Genomic DNA, 18,705 nt, shown 5'->3' on the forward strand with positions numbered 1-18,705 from the left:
TCAGCTTTTTGTGGAGGTTTTTCCCACATCTACAATAATCCTCAGCCTCGATTATGGCCACACACACTGACAGATTTTAATTTGATCATAAAAGAGCAACTTTCATCTGCAGAGAATGAAAGTTTGATAATGTTGTTATTTTTATTAAAGTCAAATGCCTTTAACTTTAGCAAATTTATTTGTAAAAGAGTTGTTATTAAAGATAAATGGTAATGTATAAAAGCCTAATTAAACACATTTCATAGCTGGGTCTTAGTGAAACTGGTCTTCTACTTATCATCTTTCAATAAACAACTCTGGTATACAGAGTTGTCATACATCTGAAAACTCAGTCATACAAATGAAATAGTATTTTTCCTTTTCATTTCTATGAGGCAGACATTTCCAAGAGTTTCCTTTTTTTCATCGGACTACATTTAACCACTGAACATCTGTGCGAGCTGTGTATTATCAGGAAAGGTGTCACCTTTTGCATGTCAGCTAACTTACATAACAAATTTCATCTCTCGGTTTCGTGCTACCGATTTTGCACATGTATACAATGGCTGAGGACGTTTTTTTTTTTAAACATATGATTGCCGGTATGCAGAAACTGCGTGATGAAAGGCCTGGAGGGTGAAAGGAAACAGTTTAAACACAAAGAGTCTTACTTTAGGTGCACGTGATATGCAAGTTCAATATGGAGGGTTAATACAAGAGTTAATACAAAGTAGAAATGAAAGGCATTTGTTGTAATTTAGAGGCGTTTCTCATTTGACTTGACTGTGCAGAGCTTGTGATTGTGGATTTCTTTTTGCATCAGATCCAGATCCCTGGTAACCCAAGGGGTTCTGTCTATATTACCCCCCTCGAGCAACAAGGGGGGATATTTGCTGGGCCTGTGGTCTTCCCCTTGTCCTGCTTGGCAGATCAATATTCAACATCCTCTGTCCAGTATATCCACAATCCCTCCTCTGCACATGTCCAAACTGTCTTCAGCCTTGCCTCTCAAACCTGACCTCTCCCCCGACATACCAATTTTTAACCTTGATATAAGATTAAATGAAAATGTGAAGTGAAAATCTGAACATCTTTTTTTGTTAGTGCCACTGTCACCACACCATATGTCAAAACAGGTCTGACTATCATCCTGTAAACATTCCCTTTCACTTTTGCGGCTATCCTTCTGTCACAAATAAACCCCATCTCCACCTTGTCCCTCCTGCTTGAACTCTCTTTTTCACCTCCCTCGTGCATTGTCAGTTGACCCCAGGTATTAAGACTCATCCACTGTCACTACCTCTGCTCCTTGCAGCTTCATTGTTAAATCTTTCTCTCATCCATTCACAGCTATTCTGTCTCGCATCTACCAACTTTTATTCCTTTTCTCTCTAAAGGATACCTCCACCTGCTCTCTTTCACCTGGTCCCTAATCTCACAACAGATCACAGTGTCATCTGCAGACATCGCAGTCCATCATAGCCTGACCTCGTCTGTATTCTTGGCTGGAGGGGCTCAGAGTATACTCCTGATGAAATCTCATCCCCACCTTGAACCCATCTGTCCTGCACCACCCACACATACTTCCGACTCGTGCCTTTCGTATGCAATAGAAAAAATCCAAAATAAAAAATAAAATAAACAAATATTTTATAAAAACAAAACATATATATATACATATATATATATACACACATATATATATATAGTTATTTAATTTTTAATTTTTATTTTTTTTAAATGTAAAACAGGTCATTTTTGGTTAATTTACACTTCAATTTTCACTGACACACCCTTTGATAGTTCGCTACATATCAAATACGAAGTAACGTCTCAGATCCAGACCAGCAGGGGTCGCTGGCGAAGAGTCTCCCCCACCACAAAGCCGCACTTCACCCGGAAGAGGAGCGAGGTTAACAACGGCGGAGACATTTGTTGTGGAGGGTCGGCGGCGTTTCTGAAGTAATTCATATATTCCAATAAATAACCAGCTCCCAGCGGAGGTGCTTTCTTTCCGGCGGGTTTAGTGTCGCTGAGCATACGCTAGAGATGTCGGTCCCGCCTCCCAGCCGCTCGTCCACCGGCTGGCCGCGCAGCGCTCCCGTCCAGTTTGGGAACAAATACGGGCCCGCGAAGCCGCTCACACTGGAGAGGACCATCAACCTGTAAGTCCGTGTGGATCATTCTAAAAGCACCGCACACGTAGCTGGTCTCACTACCGTCGTGGGGCCGTTAATTATCGCACACCGAGGAGTCAGGATGCAGCGCGACCTGCTTGGTTCGGTTAATTGTGATCGCTGCAGGAAGAAGCCTTAGCGGGTCGATGTCTGTGGTCCTATTAAGGCTTCGTGAGGGTTATTCTGAAAGTAAAACATAGGAAAAACATCTCGGCTGTAACTCTGACATTATAACCGAACTTTGGTGTTTATTTCACCTGAACGTAGATTAGAAATGTAGATTTTTAGTTACAGGTGTAACTAATTATTCCCATTATCAGTGTTGGAAACGAGACGTGATTTAAATGTGATTGCCATAAAGCTGCCTGACAGGTAACTAAGTCACTTAGAATATTAAGAAAATTTACAAAATTACATTCAAATAATATTAAGGAATTTCTAAGAATTTATGAAGGTTAAAAGAAATGTCTCAAATTCACAAGGGCTCTGAAAAAAAGGACTCTTTGTTTATTAACGTTTGAAATCATCCGTCAATCAAGAAAATAACCAATTAGTCAGCTCTAATTAATTAATCTGACATTTTTCTCCAATTATGATTTTTTTTTCAGAAAATAAATATTTCTAAGAAAAAAAAGAATTTGATAAATACTCCATGTTTTTTTTTTTTAAACATGTTTTTACAAAAAATAAGGGAAAAAACAAACAAACTAGGGACTTAATCAGGTTGATTGTGGCAGCTGAAAGCCTGAATTAAGCAGTGAAATGAGAATTTTTGGGGTGCTTTTACTTTTTAAACATGGATAAAATCTGGGTTTTAACTGTTTAATGAACAAATGTGAACAGCCCTGAATAATTAAATAAAACCAGTTATTTTCTTGAGAAAAACCTTTTTGTTATAGCCATAGATTAAAAAATTATTTTTTATTATTCTAATGTCTCCCACAGCTTTCTGTGTGTGTGTGTGTGTGTGTGTGTGTACCCCGCTGTGGGTATCTCCATTTATGCTGAAATGCCTTCTTGTGTGTTTTCCTGTCAGATACCCCCTCACCAACTACACATTCGGTACCAAGGAGCCACTGTATGAGAAGGACAGCTCGGTGGCAGCCCGGTTCCAGCGGATGCGGGAAGAGTTTGATAAGATGGGGATGCGGAGGACAGTGGAGGGTGTCCTCATTGTCCATGAACACAGACTGCCTCATGTTTTACTCCTGCAGCTGGGCACAACTTTCTTTAAACTGTGAGTGTCTGATGTTCAGAGCTCTACTGTGTGAACAAACTGAGGTAGTTTTTCCTGCACGGGTGCCTCACAGTTTGCTTCTCTGCTGCAGGCCTGGTGGAGAGTTGAACCCTGGGGAAGATGAGGTGGAGGGTCTGAAGCGCCTGATGACCGAGGTAGCTACCAAACTTTGAGCTTAGTGTCATTGTGCCGGCTGTTTTGATTCTGTGTGCATTAACTTCAAATTTGTTGTTAGATCCTTGGACGGCAGGATGGTGTGAAGCAGGACTGGGTGATCGATGATTGTATTGGTAACTGGTGGCGTCCCAACTTTGAGCCTCCACAGGTCAGTACAAAGAAGATGATCAGAAGGATATTTATGATACTTTAACTAGGGATGCATCAAGCCAACCTTTTCCAGATCTGATCTGATACAGATACCTTGGCTTCAGGTATTAGCCTATACTGAGTACAGAGCCATGTAATTCTTACTGTGAGGAAGAAACTTGGAATAAACATTAGGCTCAATTTAAACACTGCTCTACATCCAAGAATATACATACAGTTGTCAGAAGTTTGCAGTGGTACTGCTACACTGTGCAAAGTGGATGAAATGATGAAGAAAGAGGACCACCTCCAAATTCTTCAACTTCACTGCATATCAACAGATGTATGCATTACAATCACCCCACCCTGGAAGAAGGACAGTTCAACAGAATGACTGAAATTAATATTAGATTCATTTTTATATCAGTCATGTTGGATATTGTCACATCTACATCTTGATGTGAACTAATCTGAAGTTTTTGCCCTGCAGTATCCCTATATTCCAGCTCACATCACTAAACCTAAAGAGCATAAGAAGCTGTTCCTGGTCCAGTTGCAGGAAAAAGGTCAGTGTATCTCAAAATTTCTTTGATGCTTAATTAAAATAAGTAAAGACTTAGATGAGTCTCTTTGGTTGTTTCTGAAATCTGTGTTTGATGTTTGTACAGCACTGTTTGCTGTGCCCAAAAACTATAAACTGGTGGCTGCACCGTTGTTTGAACTGTATGACAACGCTCCTGGATATGGACCGATCATTTCCAGTCTACCACAGCTGCTGAGCAGGTAATGTTCAGAACTTTTGCATGCGTTTGGACAGAAAATAGTAGAACTGCAATGTTTTCGAGTGATGCAGGGATTCCTCAGAGCAGAGGGATGCGCTGTGAAATTACATAGCAGGGTTTCTTTCTGGTCGCTGGCAGTGTGCACAAAGTTTGCACTCCGATCAGAGACATTATCAACACAACAGGTGATAAAACATATAACAGCAAAATGGAAGACTTTTCCTGCAAATTAGACAAGAGATTGATGCTGCAGAAGATCATTATGTATTTGAATTCTTGAGGTAATATATTTATTTTACCAATCCGTGCGCTCTAACGGCTGCATTTTTCTTTATATAACATTGTCTTCCACGCAAAGTGATGTCACATCTGTTTGTGCACAGCTGTGCACAAACAGATGTGACATCAGTGTGATGTGCATATGTCAATTTTTGTAACCTTGCATGTTTGCTATGGGGTGGTTGAAGAGATGAGTGCATGTTTGTGTTAGTTTTTACCGCTTTTGAATCGCATATCGGTGCAGAAGCTCAGATGTTGCACCAGCTTGAAAAGACTTTCTGGAAAACACTGGGAAAAGGTTTCATCTGCAGCTAAAAACACCCGTGGCCTCAGCGCCAGGATAAATGGCACGGCACTGTTTGTGTACCAAACAACCAATCGGGCGACCATAATGATCCTTTAATGTGTCAGCTGCACATTTGACCTCTCAATCTGTAAGACTTTATGTTGCTTGGTGTGTTTAGTTATGATAGTCTTCTATACCATAATAAATAAGGCTTCAAAGTGCCTATAGTTTATATAACATGGTAAACGGAGCTGAATATTCTCAGTGATAAATGGCCTACAAATGTAACCCATCGATTTTCAAATCTGTGTCCCAATGGCTGGAATTTCCATTTGGTAAAAGGCACGAGTATAAACTTTTATGCATCACTAACTTGACACAAATTCCAGTGACAAAGTGATGCACACAGTTTGTGCTGCTGCAACCTTACAGAGGAGCTTCATTAGCTTGTGTTGATGAGGTATGGCTCAGTGGGTTGAACATATGTTTCTTATAGCTACGTCCCAATTCAGCGGCTGCGCCCTTCAAAGGCCGACCAGAGCTGCTGCTAAATGAGGCGGCTTAGCCTCTCGTGTGCTGCTTCTGTTGCCTAGCAACCATGACACTAACAGGTAGTGATGAGCCCACAGCCGGTGGCACACAATGAAACTTGGGATAAGGTGGGCTATGAGGGATGTGCTCAGCATATCCTTGAAAGCCCGGGAAGAGGACACATTTGTAGGTCACTTTCGAGGGAGCCTTCGGATGTGAACGGCCCTCGGTGTCCTGCTGTGATGTAATCGAGCTGGTCTTTCCCTCAATACATGAAATCATCGCGTTATTAGCTGCATTTTATATTTGCTCTTTGTCTAGTATTAAAATTAGTTTGATCTGAAACATGTGACAAATTGGGGGGGGGGGTTGTGAAGAAATGACGATGGGATTTTAAATCTAAACTGTGAGCATAACTGAGCACGTTAGTTCTAGCCAGGTTAAAAACAGCTACTTCCTTTGTAGTAAACCTTCTGCAATGTACAGATTTGTCCTGGAAAAGATGCTCTTATCATCAAAGTAGCTCTTTTTCAACATGAGTCTAACTGGCATTGATTTTGTAATAATCACTGTTTGTTTTTTGTTTTGTTTTTTTACAGGTTTAACTTCATCTACAACTAACTCAAATGATCAGAAGTACATGCGGCCGTCTCTGTGAGTGCGTCCCGCAGTGTGGAGAAAAGACTTCGCCTCAGCACCATCTTTCACAAAACAAATGCTTGTCATGTCAGGTATATCTGCAGACCGGAGGGGTGTTTATACTGTTTAAGAAGACTATGAAAATGTCTTCTTTTTTTTTTTTTTTCTTTGTTTCTTTTTAACCTTAAGAGTTGTTGTAGTCTGCAGGTTTGTATTCCAGTGCGTTAAAAATCTGATTTTATGTCCTCTCGAAGGAGGCCAGTGTTTGATTAAACAAGCCGAAACGTTGAGTTTCCTGTTGTTTTAACCTGTAACAATGCCGTGTTTTCTTTTATTTTCTTTTAATAAAGCAGTCTTTTGAGTACGTTTTTTATAAAGTGCAAAGAGCAGCCGTGTCTGTCTGACTTGTTTTTGAAGTTTCAATAATATGCTACATTACATCTGTTGCTGTTCAGAAATACAAATCAAAGACGTTTTGGAGAAGTCAGCAATTTTTGTGATGTAGGCTGAATTAAAAACAACCAAAAACTGGTAAAGTGACAGCAGGTGCCATTAAAATCTGGGATCTAATTTGAGGAGGTCAGACAGAAATGTGTGCATCATTGTGGTTAATGTATGGGGAAAATGCTGTGCAGTCAGTGATGCTCTCCTAGGCTTCCCCACAGCCACATCCAGCTCTGGGCACTCATTTGGATTCAGATCAGGTGACTGACTCAGCCAGTCGAGAATGTTTCTCCACCTCTTCCCCTTCAGCTCTTTGGGGTTTTTTTTTTTTTTGGTTTTTTTTTCCTTTTCCCGCTCTATTTTCAGGATCATGATCCTGCCGAGTGATGAAATGCCTTCCAGTGCCAGTGCCTGAATTCTAATGTGGCTTAATGCAAATCAATGTATAGAAATCTACATCTGTCTTGTTTCTTCCACCAGCAGTGAGATGATGAGCAATGTCTCCCACTAACAACCTGTTGTAGTGCTTCAAAGATTGAAGGTGGGAAGCTTTGGCTCCCTAAATGCTCATCTTCCCATCAACTATGTTTGCATGAAAGAGTGGCTCTCCAGACTCTTTCATGCCTGTCACATGTCCTCTCATCTGTGAAGAGATCAGAGTCCCAGTGGCAGACCTGCAGTTCTGAAGTGCTTTGGTCTACATTTATCAAGCCAGTCCCACTAAAGGACATCAGGCCCTCATACCATCCTCACGGAGGTCTAGTTCTGATAGTTTAGTAAGGTATATGCACAGGTATCTTCCTAAAAGTCATTATCTGGCTCGTGCTCCTTACACAAACCAGCATATACCAGTCCTGCTGGATTGATGCCCCACTGGGGCTCGTGTGTGTGTGTGTTTTTTTTAATAGTGTATTTATTTGATACAAGTGATCAGGATACACGTTTTTCAGGTTGTACTTGACAGAAACGGTGTGTTTGTTCCTTCATTCAGATAATTTCTAATTATTTGCCCACAGCTCAGCTTTCTGATGTTCATGTGACTGCAGACATGAGGAATCATAATAATATAAATGGATGCCATAAAAAGACAGGAGAGGATGTGCAGGTTATAGAGACATGTTTTATAACACATGCACTTTAAAAAACACCAAAAAAAAAAAAGGAAAATCATTACAATGTATTTTGGGAATACTGTGGATTTTCGACTAGAATTAGACAGCATGAAAAAATCGTAACCACTAAAAAAAAGCTTCAAAAACATCTTATACTTAAGGAAATTCCTCACCATAGCTTAAATAAATGGTAAGAGCCAGGAACCACCCACAGTAGTCGATTAATTCGATAACATTTTTATCATGGAAAAACTGACTTTTTGATTTGAGACTTCATTTTCATTATATTTGAAAAATACTGGAAAGTATTGGTCAAGTTTATATTTTGAAAATTAAGTTAGAGTTCTATTCTAATTAGCCCAGATCTCAGCCAACAGGTTTTAATTGAACAGAATATCCTTGTCATAGTCAATAAAGGTTTAGCCCCACAACACAGTTTCTTTTTCTAGGGTTTTTAAACTTGTGGCATGTGTTTGAGATTATGGTTAGCACCAAATTATGTAGTCTGCACCAGATCTGCTTTTAAATAGTCTTAAGCGCTTGAAATAACAGGAACCGGACTTATTTTGTGTGAATGGGTGAACAGTGTGTGAATGGGTGGATGACTGGATGTGTAAAGCGCTTTGGGGTCCTTAGGGACTAGTAAAGCGCTATATAAATACAGGCCATTTATTTTGATTTGTGTACTTGCTTCACCTCATCAGGTTTCCTCTTGGAGGTGGCCCTGAAAATGGCTGACCATGTCTTTATACAAGTTGTTCAGCAATACTAGCTATATCTTTAATATGCTTTCTTACCTGGCTGCTGTAATAGATTTATTACCTAATCACCCGAAAGCTAAAGAGGTAAAAATATAATAAAGTAAATCCCTGAAATCAGATCCTAAAAGTTTGGTGTGAATATTATAGTCATGGTTCAGTTCTGCCTGACAGTCTTCACTCAGGGCCAAACTACAAGCGTTAATAACGTCATTTATCCGCGACGCATGGTGCAAGGCCATGTCCACGCGTGTTTTGAAAGTTCGTGTCAGGTTTCTGTAATGGCCACCACCAAACGACCACAGGACGAGTGCAGCAGCACAGACGAGAAGAAGAAGAAGAAGAAGAAGAAAAAGAGCGAGAAGGAGAGCCGCGAGGAGCCGGCGGAGCTCTGCGCAGCCGTAGAAGACGAGCAGGTGAAGAGAGCCGTCACGGAGGCATGGAGCCGCAAGACTACCTACAGCCACGGTCAGTGAGAGGACCAAAGTTCAGCTTCAGATATTTATCTGCAGCTGTTAATCAGTCTTCAGAAACCTGCAGCTTTGACGCGGCTGTTATAGGTGTTTTACGGGAATTTGTTGGGAGATCTGCTTCAATCAGGAGCAGCAAATTTGGAATAAACCCTCTCTGACGTTAGAGAGCTACGTGATAGTGGACACTGCAATACATAACAGAAACAGTTCCTACTGTAACATTTTTTACTATAACCGGAGTGGGGACCTGCATGCCCTCTCCCCATAGTTGTCAAATCAGTATCTTGTAATACAACAGTACGCCCCCTCTCTTCCTGCTTTCCTGTCTAACATTTGCTATAATAACTAATATAGGCAGAAAACATCCCCCCAAATTAAACTTTAATCATTGTTCTGAAACTGTGCCCTCACAGATTGTAAAGACCCCCCAGATAGCAAGACGACAGTGAATTGATGTTGATTTTCCATGTTATGGTCAGGGTTGAAATGCCACTGTTGTAACAACATTGAAATACTGTGGTAAACCGACGGTCTTACTATAGGGACGTTGTAATAACGTTGATTTACCGTTGTTTTTTTGTCATTGATATTTGATCTATTTGTAGTCGACCAGGTGACAAAAACAACGTCGAGAAAATGTCGATTTATAGTTGACCATCATTCCGCGCCGGTCACCATCAAAAAGCCATTGATTTGTAGTTGAGCGTTAAATTGCATTGCAACTGAGCGGGTATAAAGTACCGGAGAAAGAAGATTTATTGTTCTTTTGTTATCAATGATTTCTGGTCTAGTTCACCAGCTTTAAAACACCGTGTCGACGAGCAATTTATGTATAGTTGACCGGGAAATTAAAGCAGCGATCACTTGGACAGTGGCCGTGGTCAGTGTAGTATTTTAAGTTTCTGTCTCTCTTCTAAAGAAAATCTTGCCACGTTTGTTTTTCCCATTTCTTAACTTTGCTGTTTACACAGTTTCCTTTGTGTGTGTGTGTGTGTGTGTGTGTGTGTGTGTGTGTGTGTGTGTGTGTGTGTGTGTAATTATTGTGCAGGCGATCTGGAGTTGGACTGCCAACCGTTCCCTCACTGCATCTTCAGAAACTTCATCAGCAGCCAAGCCTTTGCAGAAAACCTCAAGAAAGAGCTGCTGGAGCTAAACTTCCATGAAAAATCAAACGACCTGTATAAATTGAAACAGGTTTTTTTTTTTCATTCATCCTCACACTGATTTATTCCAGTGTCTTATCATTTGTTTTTTATTATTTGTTTTTGTTGTCCCCACACAGTCAGATGATCTGAAGAAAAGAACAGAGCCACATATCGCAGGGCTGAGGTAACAAAATAGTTTGAATTCATTTGTGTTATATGTGTGTGTGAGCTGTCAAATGGGCAGAAAGCTTTCATTTATGAAAATCAGAAGCCTTGATTTTTTTCACATTTTATTATACTCGTCTTCTTGTTGTCATATTATTTAAAAACTACGACTGAACTTCCAGCTCTGAGTTGGAGGGGGCAGAGTTTAAGATGTTAAGATTTTCACTGGGAGTGACCCAGATGGGTCCTGACTATAACAGGATTGGAAACCAAGTTACAGAGGCAAGGCTGAGATGGTTTTGGACATGTGCAAAGAGGAGGGGTAGTGGACGTACTGGACGAAGGATGTTGAATAAAGAACTGCCAGGCAAAAGGAAAGGAGGTAGAACACAGAGGAAGTTCACGACTGTAGCAAAGGAAGACATGCAGAAGGTTGCTGTGACAGAAGAGTGTGTTAAAGTGAGATGGAGGCAGATGAAGATAAAAAAAAATCCAAAAAGGAGAATGGCAAAAGCAAAGAATGACAATGAAGAGGACAAAAACAGAGAAGAAGGCAAAGAAGATGAAGACGAAAAAAGAAGAGGATGAAGGCAAGGAAGTGGATGAAAAGAAAAGGGCGTGCTTAAAGGTGAAACACAAGCAATATCAAATCACAACGTGGCGCATAAAATGTTTTGGTGCCTAAAAAAAAAAAAAGAAAAAAAAAAGTGGCTAAAGGAAAATGGGTGAACTGGACTTGGGTACCCAAGGCTTATTGACTCGAGTGCTTTCTGACCCCTCAACTAGAGCAGGGCGATATGACCAAAAATATTTATTTATTTATTTATTTATTAACCTTTATTTAACCAGGAAGATCCCATTGAGATTAAAAACCTCTTTTTCAAGGGAGACCTGGCCAAGATAGGCAGCAGCAGATGTCTCACAGTTACAGAAATTACTCAAACGCAGGCAGCAACAACACACATGCAACAATAAGTGAAAGAATACAAATAAAATAAAAAATAAAATTCAAATAAAAATAAAAAAGTCAGTTAAAATGACAATCAATCTAATTGAAACAGTTACATGGACTTGGCCTCAAGGATTCGTAGTTTAGATTTAAAAGCACTTAATGAAATGAATTCAGTCATTTATCACGATATAGATTTGAAAATTTACGATAACGATATAACTGACGATATAATTGACACTAGACAAAATACTTTACAACTCCACAATTTTATTAGTGCAAAAAAAACCCCATCAATGTATTTTCACTTAAACAAGCAGCTGGTTTTTTTACATTAAAGTTGTATAAAAACGTAACAGTGCAAATGCAAATTCCTTGCTGACAGTTTAACCAAAATGCATTTCCAGTGGAAATTGGCCGACATATCCTCAGCATAACCATCTATAATATCCACAAAACTTAAAAAGAGCTTATACACATGCAATACGGTATTATATGTTGAAGCACAGTACGTATCACTCCGCGAGGCTCCTGCCTACGGTAGCCGTAATGCTCCAACAATCCATCAAGCGGTGCGGGTTCATATCTTAGCAAAGTCGCACTAAAACATTTGACAGATTTTCGAGCGCCGTGTATCACATAAAATCGTTTTGAGGTCAGTAAACACAACCAGAATTCATACATAAGGCACACGGGATTATAAGGGGCACTGTCGATTTTCAGAAAAATCAAAGGTTTGATTTTAAGTGTGCCGTATTTACCAAAGAACACGGTAATAACGACGGTCCGCTAGCACGCTCAACCAAAAATAGTGTTTTGTGTATCTGACGGACGCAAGCTAAACCAGTTCCACACCACTGTCGTTGCAGCATTTTTACAAACCAATTCTGGTTCATCCGTTTCATTCAACGATCCGCTTTCACCCTTGTCTCCAACGCCGCCGTGCCTTTTTCTCTATGTGCGTATGAAAACAAAGGCACTGCGCATGCGCGTTTTACCCATATTCTATCGCGATATTTCATTTTCTTGTCGTTGCCCAACATTATCCCGGTATTACCGTGAACGGTATGATATGGCCCAGCCCTACCCTCAACCTTAATACTGCTCGCTATAAAAATGTATCCGTACGCACAGAGCATCCTGATCGATGGTGGCCTCACCTCGTGTCAGAGGTCTTGTGGAATAAAGGCCTCTGACAGGTCAGAGTTGTGTTTGGTGGCACAAAGCAGATGTGGACAAAATTCATCAGGTAGTTTTAAGTCACAGATCCTTTTCACAGCTGGTGTTTTGAGCTTCAAAGCAAGAAAATTAATGAGGACTTCATTAAGTGAGCCACCTTCAGGGTCCTGGCATTGTTCATGTTGGCTCGCAGATTTACCGAGACTAAAAGAGGTACTTTTGTATTCGTATCCAGCTCCATATTGATATTGTTGGACTGTTGATGGAAGGATGAGAAACATTCTGAAGTTTATTTATCAGGTCCAGCAGGTGGAGCCAGAGATTACAGATGCCCTCGTAATTGGTATATTACATTTAGTGATGATGACTGAAACGTCTTGCGAATATTTGGACTGTTTGTTAAAGCAGGAAGGTGGTTTATTCTTTAGTTTCTACTACAGAGCTGAGGCTGGCAGTGAACACAAGGCTGTAAGTCATCGGAGCAGAGTAGAACTCAGGGCCAAACTACAAGCCAAAATAGCACAATCCAGTGTAAACCTTTCTTCTTTGAGAAATAACGTGCTGCTTTCTTCTTATAATTATGATAAGCTGTCTACAGTGAATCACTTACATGTGCTGGATACATATTTGTGAGTATATGCGCTTTACCTGCTGAAGAAGTGCAGCACTGGGGAATAAATACAGTAATTACACAGTAACGGCCTCCCTCTGTGGTCATCTATTATTTATGTCTTAACAAAATGTCACAGAGGGCTTTCAGGTAGCTAAACAATCTGTCCGTGTGGTGAGAGTTACAAATTTTAAACGGCGTTTAAAGGTCACGGCCAGGTTTTCACAGTGTGCCCGTTTCTGTACCACTGTCTGTAGGGCAGCACTGTTTGGGCGTTTCCGGTCCTGGCTCGGGGAGGTTCTGGGGGTTGAGCTGGAGCCCACTGTGGATATTTCTTGTGCCAAATATGAATATACAGGTGAGATTAGCTCAGTAGGAAAACTGTTACATTGTGAGTTTCTGTTTTAGTTATTGTCTGTCTGTCTTCTTTCTAGATGTTCTTTTGTGCCACGATGATGAGTTGGAGGGGAGGCGTGTTGCGTTCATTTTGTATCTTGTGCCCCCGTGGCAGAGCAGCGACGGGGGAACCCTCGATCTTTACACAACAGACAGTGAGTGTCCCACTGTGTTTGCGTGTGCGCGTGCGTGTATTCTCTTACACAACAGAAGTGTGTATTTCATTTTTGTCGTCAGGTAATTTGCAGCCACAGAGCATAGTGAAGCCACTCGTACCCTCCTGGAACACACTCGTGCTCTTTGAAGTTTCTCCAGTTTCCTTTCACCAAGTAAGAATAAATATTCTTGTTTTTACTATTTCTTTGAAAAGGCTGCATTTGGAAATTACACTGTTTGGGGTTTCTTTTTTCTTCAGGTGTCTGAAGTTTTGTCGCAGGACAAATGTCGGCTGTCTCTGAGCGGCTGGTTTCACGGACCTTCTCTGGAACGTCCTCCTCGCCACACAGTGGCTCCCGTCCAGAGGAATCCGCACTTACCGAGAGATGTGGGTGCTATCTTGTGGGAATATCTCAAAAAATTTCGGAAGAAGAATTTTATACGTTTTGTTTGATAAATATAACATATAATTTGCATGATTCTCAATCAATTTACAGCTGGAGGCATCTGTTAGCTTAGCTCAGCATAAAGACTAAGAGAAACCCATCTGGTGCCAACAGTCATGCCATGTTCAAAGTCCTTTGAATCACCACTTTTTGACTACTCGGATTCTTAGTTTGAAATTCAGCAGGTTGTCTTTGCCATGTTTACATGCCTCCATTGACTGGCATTAACGAGCAGTTGAGCTGGTGTACCTAGTGGCTTGTGAGTGTACATTATAGTGTTATGAGAGCTCTGTATGCAAATCTAGCTATCTCCAGGCTCCAGTGTAAGCTTTTTTTAATCAGTTGTGAGCATCAGTTGATTTCTTATAATGTCAGATTGTTCCTCTCTTGGACGGCCTCCTTGCCAGCTCATGTGTTTGCTGTTTGTGTTCGTGGCAGGAAACGGTGCTGCTGGAGTGGATCAATCCCATCTATTTGGACATTTCTTATCAAGAGCAGATTCAGGAGAACTTTGAAGACAGCTCTGAAATTCAGCTCAAAGGATTTCTCAAGGTAACTTCTAAAAACTCTTTTCCACCGACGCAGTACTGCAGCTTTTTTATTCAGAACGGTTTTCGGACATTGCACCATAGAAATGCAATTCCCAAAGCTGGAAATTCTTATTCACAGATGATTTGCAGATGAAGCACGCATGGTTTTTTTTTTCCACACAGAAAGTACCTCAGCTTTAGCTACACAACACTGAGTAATGAGGTAATTTCCAAGTATCCAGTGTGCACTGCTTTTCAAAAAGGCATCAGAGCAGAGCTGGAACCGGTGTCGTGTCTTTCCCGTGTTCATTTGTTTCCGCTGAGTGATTATGCGTTTGTCTTCAGGAGGAGAAGTTCAAAGAGGTGAGTGAAGCACTTCGGCTCTCTCAGATTGAGTGGAAGAAGAGAGGTCCACCCAATAAGAGGTGAGTATGTTTGACTCTTTAAAGTAGCACTCTGTATTTAAGATTGGCTAATAATCTGTGTGCTTTCAGGCGCTATGAAGCAGCTGCTCTGGACTCACTGCCTCAGTGTGTGAGTGCATGCTGGGAGCTGCTTCATTCAGAAGCGTTCTTCCTGCTCCTCTCCAACTTCACTGGCCTTCGATTGCACTATCTTTGCCCGGCTGACGACGAAGAGAATGGCGATGAAGAGAAGGATAAAAAGCAGCAAGATGATGGAGAAGCCACGGGGTCGTCAAATGAACCATCCTCAGCAGATGTGAGCAGAGAGAAAGGTGTGCATCGCTGTGAGTGCTTTCATTCAGCCGCCGCCGCTGCTGCTGTTCGTGTGTTTTGACCTCTGTGTATTTTCAGAGCCGAGCACCCCTTTGTGCTGTGGGGAAGTACGTCGATGGTCTCATGGCGGCTACACCCTGTTGCACGATGGAGAGGCAGCGCGGGCAGAATATGCGCTGGACCTCGTTTTGCCTTTCGGCTGTGCCGGTGAGTTCACACCCAGGAGAAGAACGAACTGTCGGACACCAATGTGACTGTACTGAACTTTTAATTCTCTCTCATAGGCTGGCAGTCAGAGTTTGGCGGCTTCACATGTTATGTCGCTAATGAAGAGGATGAGGAGGTGAGTGCTGATTAATGTGACATGTAATCGCACATGTGTGGATGTTGCTTCGACAGTCATCATCATCGCTTTCTTTCTTCACAGCTTCTGACTGTCTACCCAGAGGACAATTCCCTCGCACTCGTCTACAGAGACAAAGAGACACTCAAGTTTGTCAAACACGTCAACCACAAAAGCACCTCCGAACCTGATGGCAGCTCCACCTGCAGAGAGTTTTATGACTTTTCTTTTGTCTACTATGAATAAATATGTATATAAATATATAAGAGTGTGTGTGTGTGTGTGTGGGGGGGGGGCATTTACACTGGCTGATGAACTCCACTCACTCCTCTCACTTGTAAATATATAGGGATGGAGTCTTGGTTGGATCTAACCACCAATGATGGGCAACATGCTGTGTAATGCCAACCAAAGCTACTTTGACTTGTGTGATGTTACTGACACTTCAGTTTTTTAGTTATTCCAAGAAGGGGGAATTTTTTTTTAAAATGTGTATTTTTAGGCTTTTTAGTCACTATTGCAATAGGACAGTGGAGAGAGGACAGAAAAGCTGGGAAAAAGACACGCACAAAACAACCTTGGTGTACATTTTAACCCAGGCCTCTGTAATAGTCTTATGGTATAGGGGTCACCTTAAAAAGTTACTTATATTATTTGTTAAAGTTGTAGAAATCTGGAAAAGTATGAAAATGGCTCTCCTTGCTTTATTCAGAGCCAGTCCCCAGCATAGCGTATGCACCTGGGCTGCATTCAGGCCTAACAAAACTTGACAAAAACGGGGTTTTTTTTTAATAGAAAAGCCGTAGTTATGATGGCGCTACTGCGTCTGAAAAGTAATGCCAACTTGTGTCTCAAACCTGCATTCTTTCTAATGGTCAGCAGGGGGTGACTCCTCTGCTTCCAAGAAGACTTCAGGTTGTATTCACATTTATGAGAAAAAGACCCTCGCCCCCCCTCACTCTGTGACCTCAGTAAACGCTTTTATGGGCTCAGTTGCTATTTTCAGGTCATACAGAATGAAACATGAAGTTCATCTTGTGAATTATGGTCATTATTAGAGTTATAAAGGAGCATAATCCAGCAAGCATACCATGCTAGCTGGCAGGGTATTAACAAGCATACCAACTTCTTAATCACAAGTTGTGATTGTGCAGTAACCCTCATTTTAACAGTTAAATCCACCATGTGCTTGTTTCAAAAATGGTTCAAAAATAAGACGGCGACTGCGAAAATGCTCATGTTCAGGCTTCAGGACGGGAATTCACAAAACCAACACATGGCATCAGAGTGCCTTTATCAATCTTTTATACTGTTTATGTATCCATGCTGTTATACTTGTCAAGCATGCGGGAGCTGATTCATCTTATTCTTCTTTTTGTGGACATCCAACATTTAGGCGTGTTACCTTCACCTGACTGGCTAGAGTAAATGTACAAGAATCCAAATTGTAAATTTCCTGACAGAGAATCTTTGGGGGCTGTTCACTTTTGTGTGTTACCTTTTTAATATGGTAGGGTTTAAATAGACTTGTGACACACACAAAAAAATGAGATAAAACATTTATGAAAGCTCGTTGCCCAGCGTTGTGCATTGCTTGAGAAAAACATTTTAAAAACATGACTAAAAATAAACTTTTCACAACGTTCTTAGATTAACTGTGTCGATTATGTGGTCTTATCTGATCTTATTATCTGTGGCCTGCCTGTGTCTGGAAGAGGAGTACCACTCTGGTTCCTTAGAACTTGCTAAAAGGGTTATTTTAGATTATTGTTGTTTTTTTTACCCTAATGATGCCAAAAAAGCCACCATTTATTTACAACACAGGAAATCATTCCTGTACAACTCCTCCATCTAATACACAGTACACACTGCAATAGTTACACCCTTTTGCACATGCTCTACAGTAAAATAACAAATGACAAAGTTTCACAGGTTACAGTTAAATGTCAATCATATACATTTCACCTCTGTAATATTCTTGATATTTATAATTGAGCAATTTTGTATATACTCGTGCTATTTGTAAACTTTGTAATATATTGTATTATTTAATTAGTTTAGTCTGTTACTGTTATTGTCTTGGAGCAACTGTAACCCACATAATTTCCTTAGGGATTATTAAAGTATTCTGATTCTGATTATCATTTCTTTAACTAGCCTTCAGGAATAGTTCTCCAGGCTTCTTGATGGACTTTCAAAGCCATTTTGTTTGATCCCACACTGCTTCAATTCACTGCTTCAAGGTTGAGGTTTGGGCTCTGTGGAAGCCAGTCCATTACTGATAGTGTTCCACTGTGTGTTTTCTATACACGTATGCTTTTACTGCATCAGCAGTGTGTTCGGGATCATGCAGAAAAATGAAGATGCTGCCAATCAGATGTAATGTGTGCCACAAGGCTCAGTTTGCAGGCCTTGATTGTTTTTGTTATACCTGCTCTCTCTTCAGCACATTTTGAATGCTTTTAAGGACATTCCTTATCACTGTTATGCAGATGACATTCTGTTAAATACCTCTTAAGCCCCAATGTGTTTCTAAGTTACAGAGATCGCATAGGTGCATAGACTCTTTTAGAAGCTTGATGACTGACAATTTTATCCAACTTATTGAAGAAAAACATGAATCCTTGTTTGTGCCCCTGGCAGATTTGTGTCTAAAATATTGGAAACTATGCCACATTTATTAAATCTTTTATTAGGAACCTTGGGGTAACTTTTGATGCAGCTTTCACTTTAGATGTTCACATTAAATCTCTGGTTCACTCTTCAATAGTGTCATGCTCTAAGTTGGAAATTAATATCTTGCATTTATATCATTGCATCTGAATGATAGGAATTCCTTGTTCTGTTGGTTTAACAAAGCTTCTTTGTACGCCACTGCAAAAGTGTTAGAAGTACCGACACGTCACACTGTTACCAATTTAGTTATGTGTTGAGTGTTTCATGGACAAACATTAGTCTAGATCAGTAAACTTCCATACATCCATACATCTTTAGCAAGTTCTAGACATCATGTGATCAGGGTGAGTACTAAAGGAGACAGAGTTTT

The 18,705-nt window shown here is 40.7% G+C and overlaps 2 protein-coding genes across 2 annotated transcripts; both read left to right on the forward strand.

Annotated features, from left to right (window-relative positions):
* Positions 1-1,825: 1,825 nt before the first annotated feature.
* On the forward strand, positions 1,826-6,585 carry nudt21 (nudix hydrolase 21). The gene is made up of 7 exons (XM_026169250.1): positions 1,826-2,144; positions 3,193-3,393; positions 3,485-3,548; positions 3,629-3,718; positions 4,190-4,265; positions 4,368-4,482; positions 6,177-6,585. Exons 1-7 carry the CDS (start codon positions 2,029-2,031, stop codon positions 6,196-6,198), a joined length of 684 nt encoding a protein of 227 aa, XP_026025035.1. The 5' UTR covers positions 1,826-2,028; the 3' UTR covers positions 6,199-6,585.
* Positions 6,586-8,667: 2,082 nt separating this feature from the next.
* Positions 8,668-15,922, forward strand: ogfod1 (2-oxoglutarate and iron-dependent oxygenase domain containing 1). Its single transcript, XM_026169261.1, has 13 exons — positions 8,668-8,998; positions 10,052-10,197; positions 10,286-10,332; positions 13,309-13,409; positions 13,486-13,602; positions 13,685-13,776; positions 13,863-13,991; positions 14,488-14,601; positions 14,925-15,004; positions 15,074-15,315; positions 15,395-15,523; positions 15,601-15,659; positions 15,744-15,922. Exons 1-13 carry the CDS (start codon positions 8,683-8,685, stop codon positions 15,903-15,905), a joined length of 1,734 nt encoding a protein of 577 aa, XP_026025046.1. The 5' UTR covers positions 8,668-8,682; the 3' UTR covers positions 15,906-15,922.
* Positions 15,923-18,705: the final 2,783 nt, after the last annotated feature.

This window comes from Astatotilapia calliptera, chromosome 1 (assembly GCF_900246225.1).
Source record: "Astatotilapia calliptera chromosome 1, fAstCal1.2, whole genome shotgun sequence".
In the NCBI taxonomy this organism is placed as follows: domain Eukaryota; kingdom Metazoa; phylum Chordata; class Actinopteri; order Cichliformes; family Cichlidae; genus Astatotilapia; species Astatotilapia calliptera.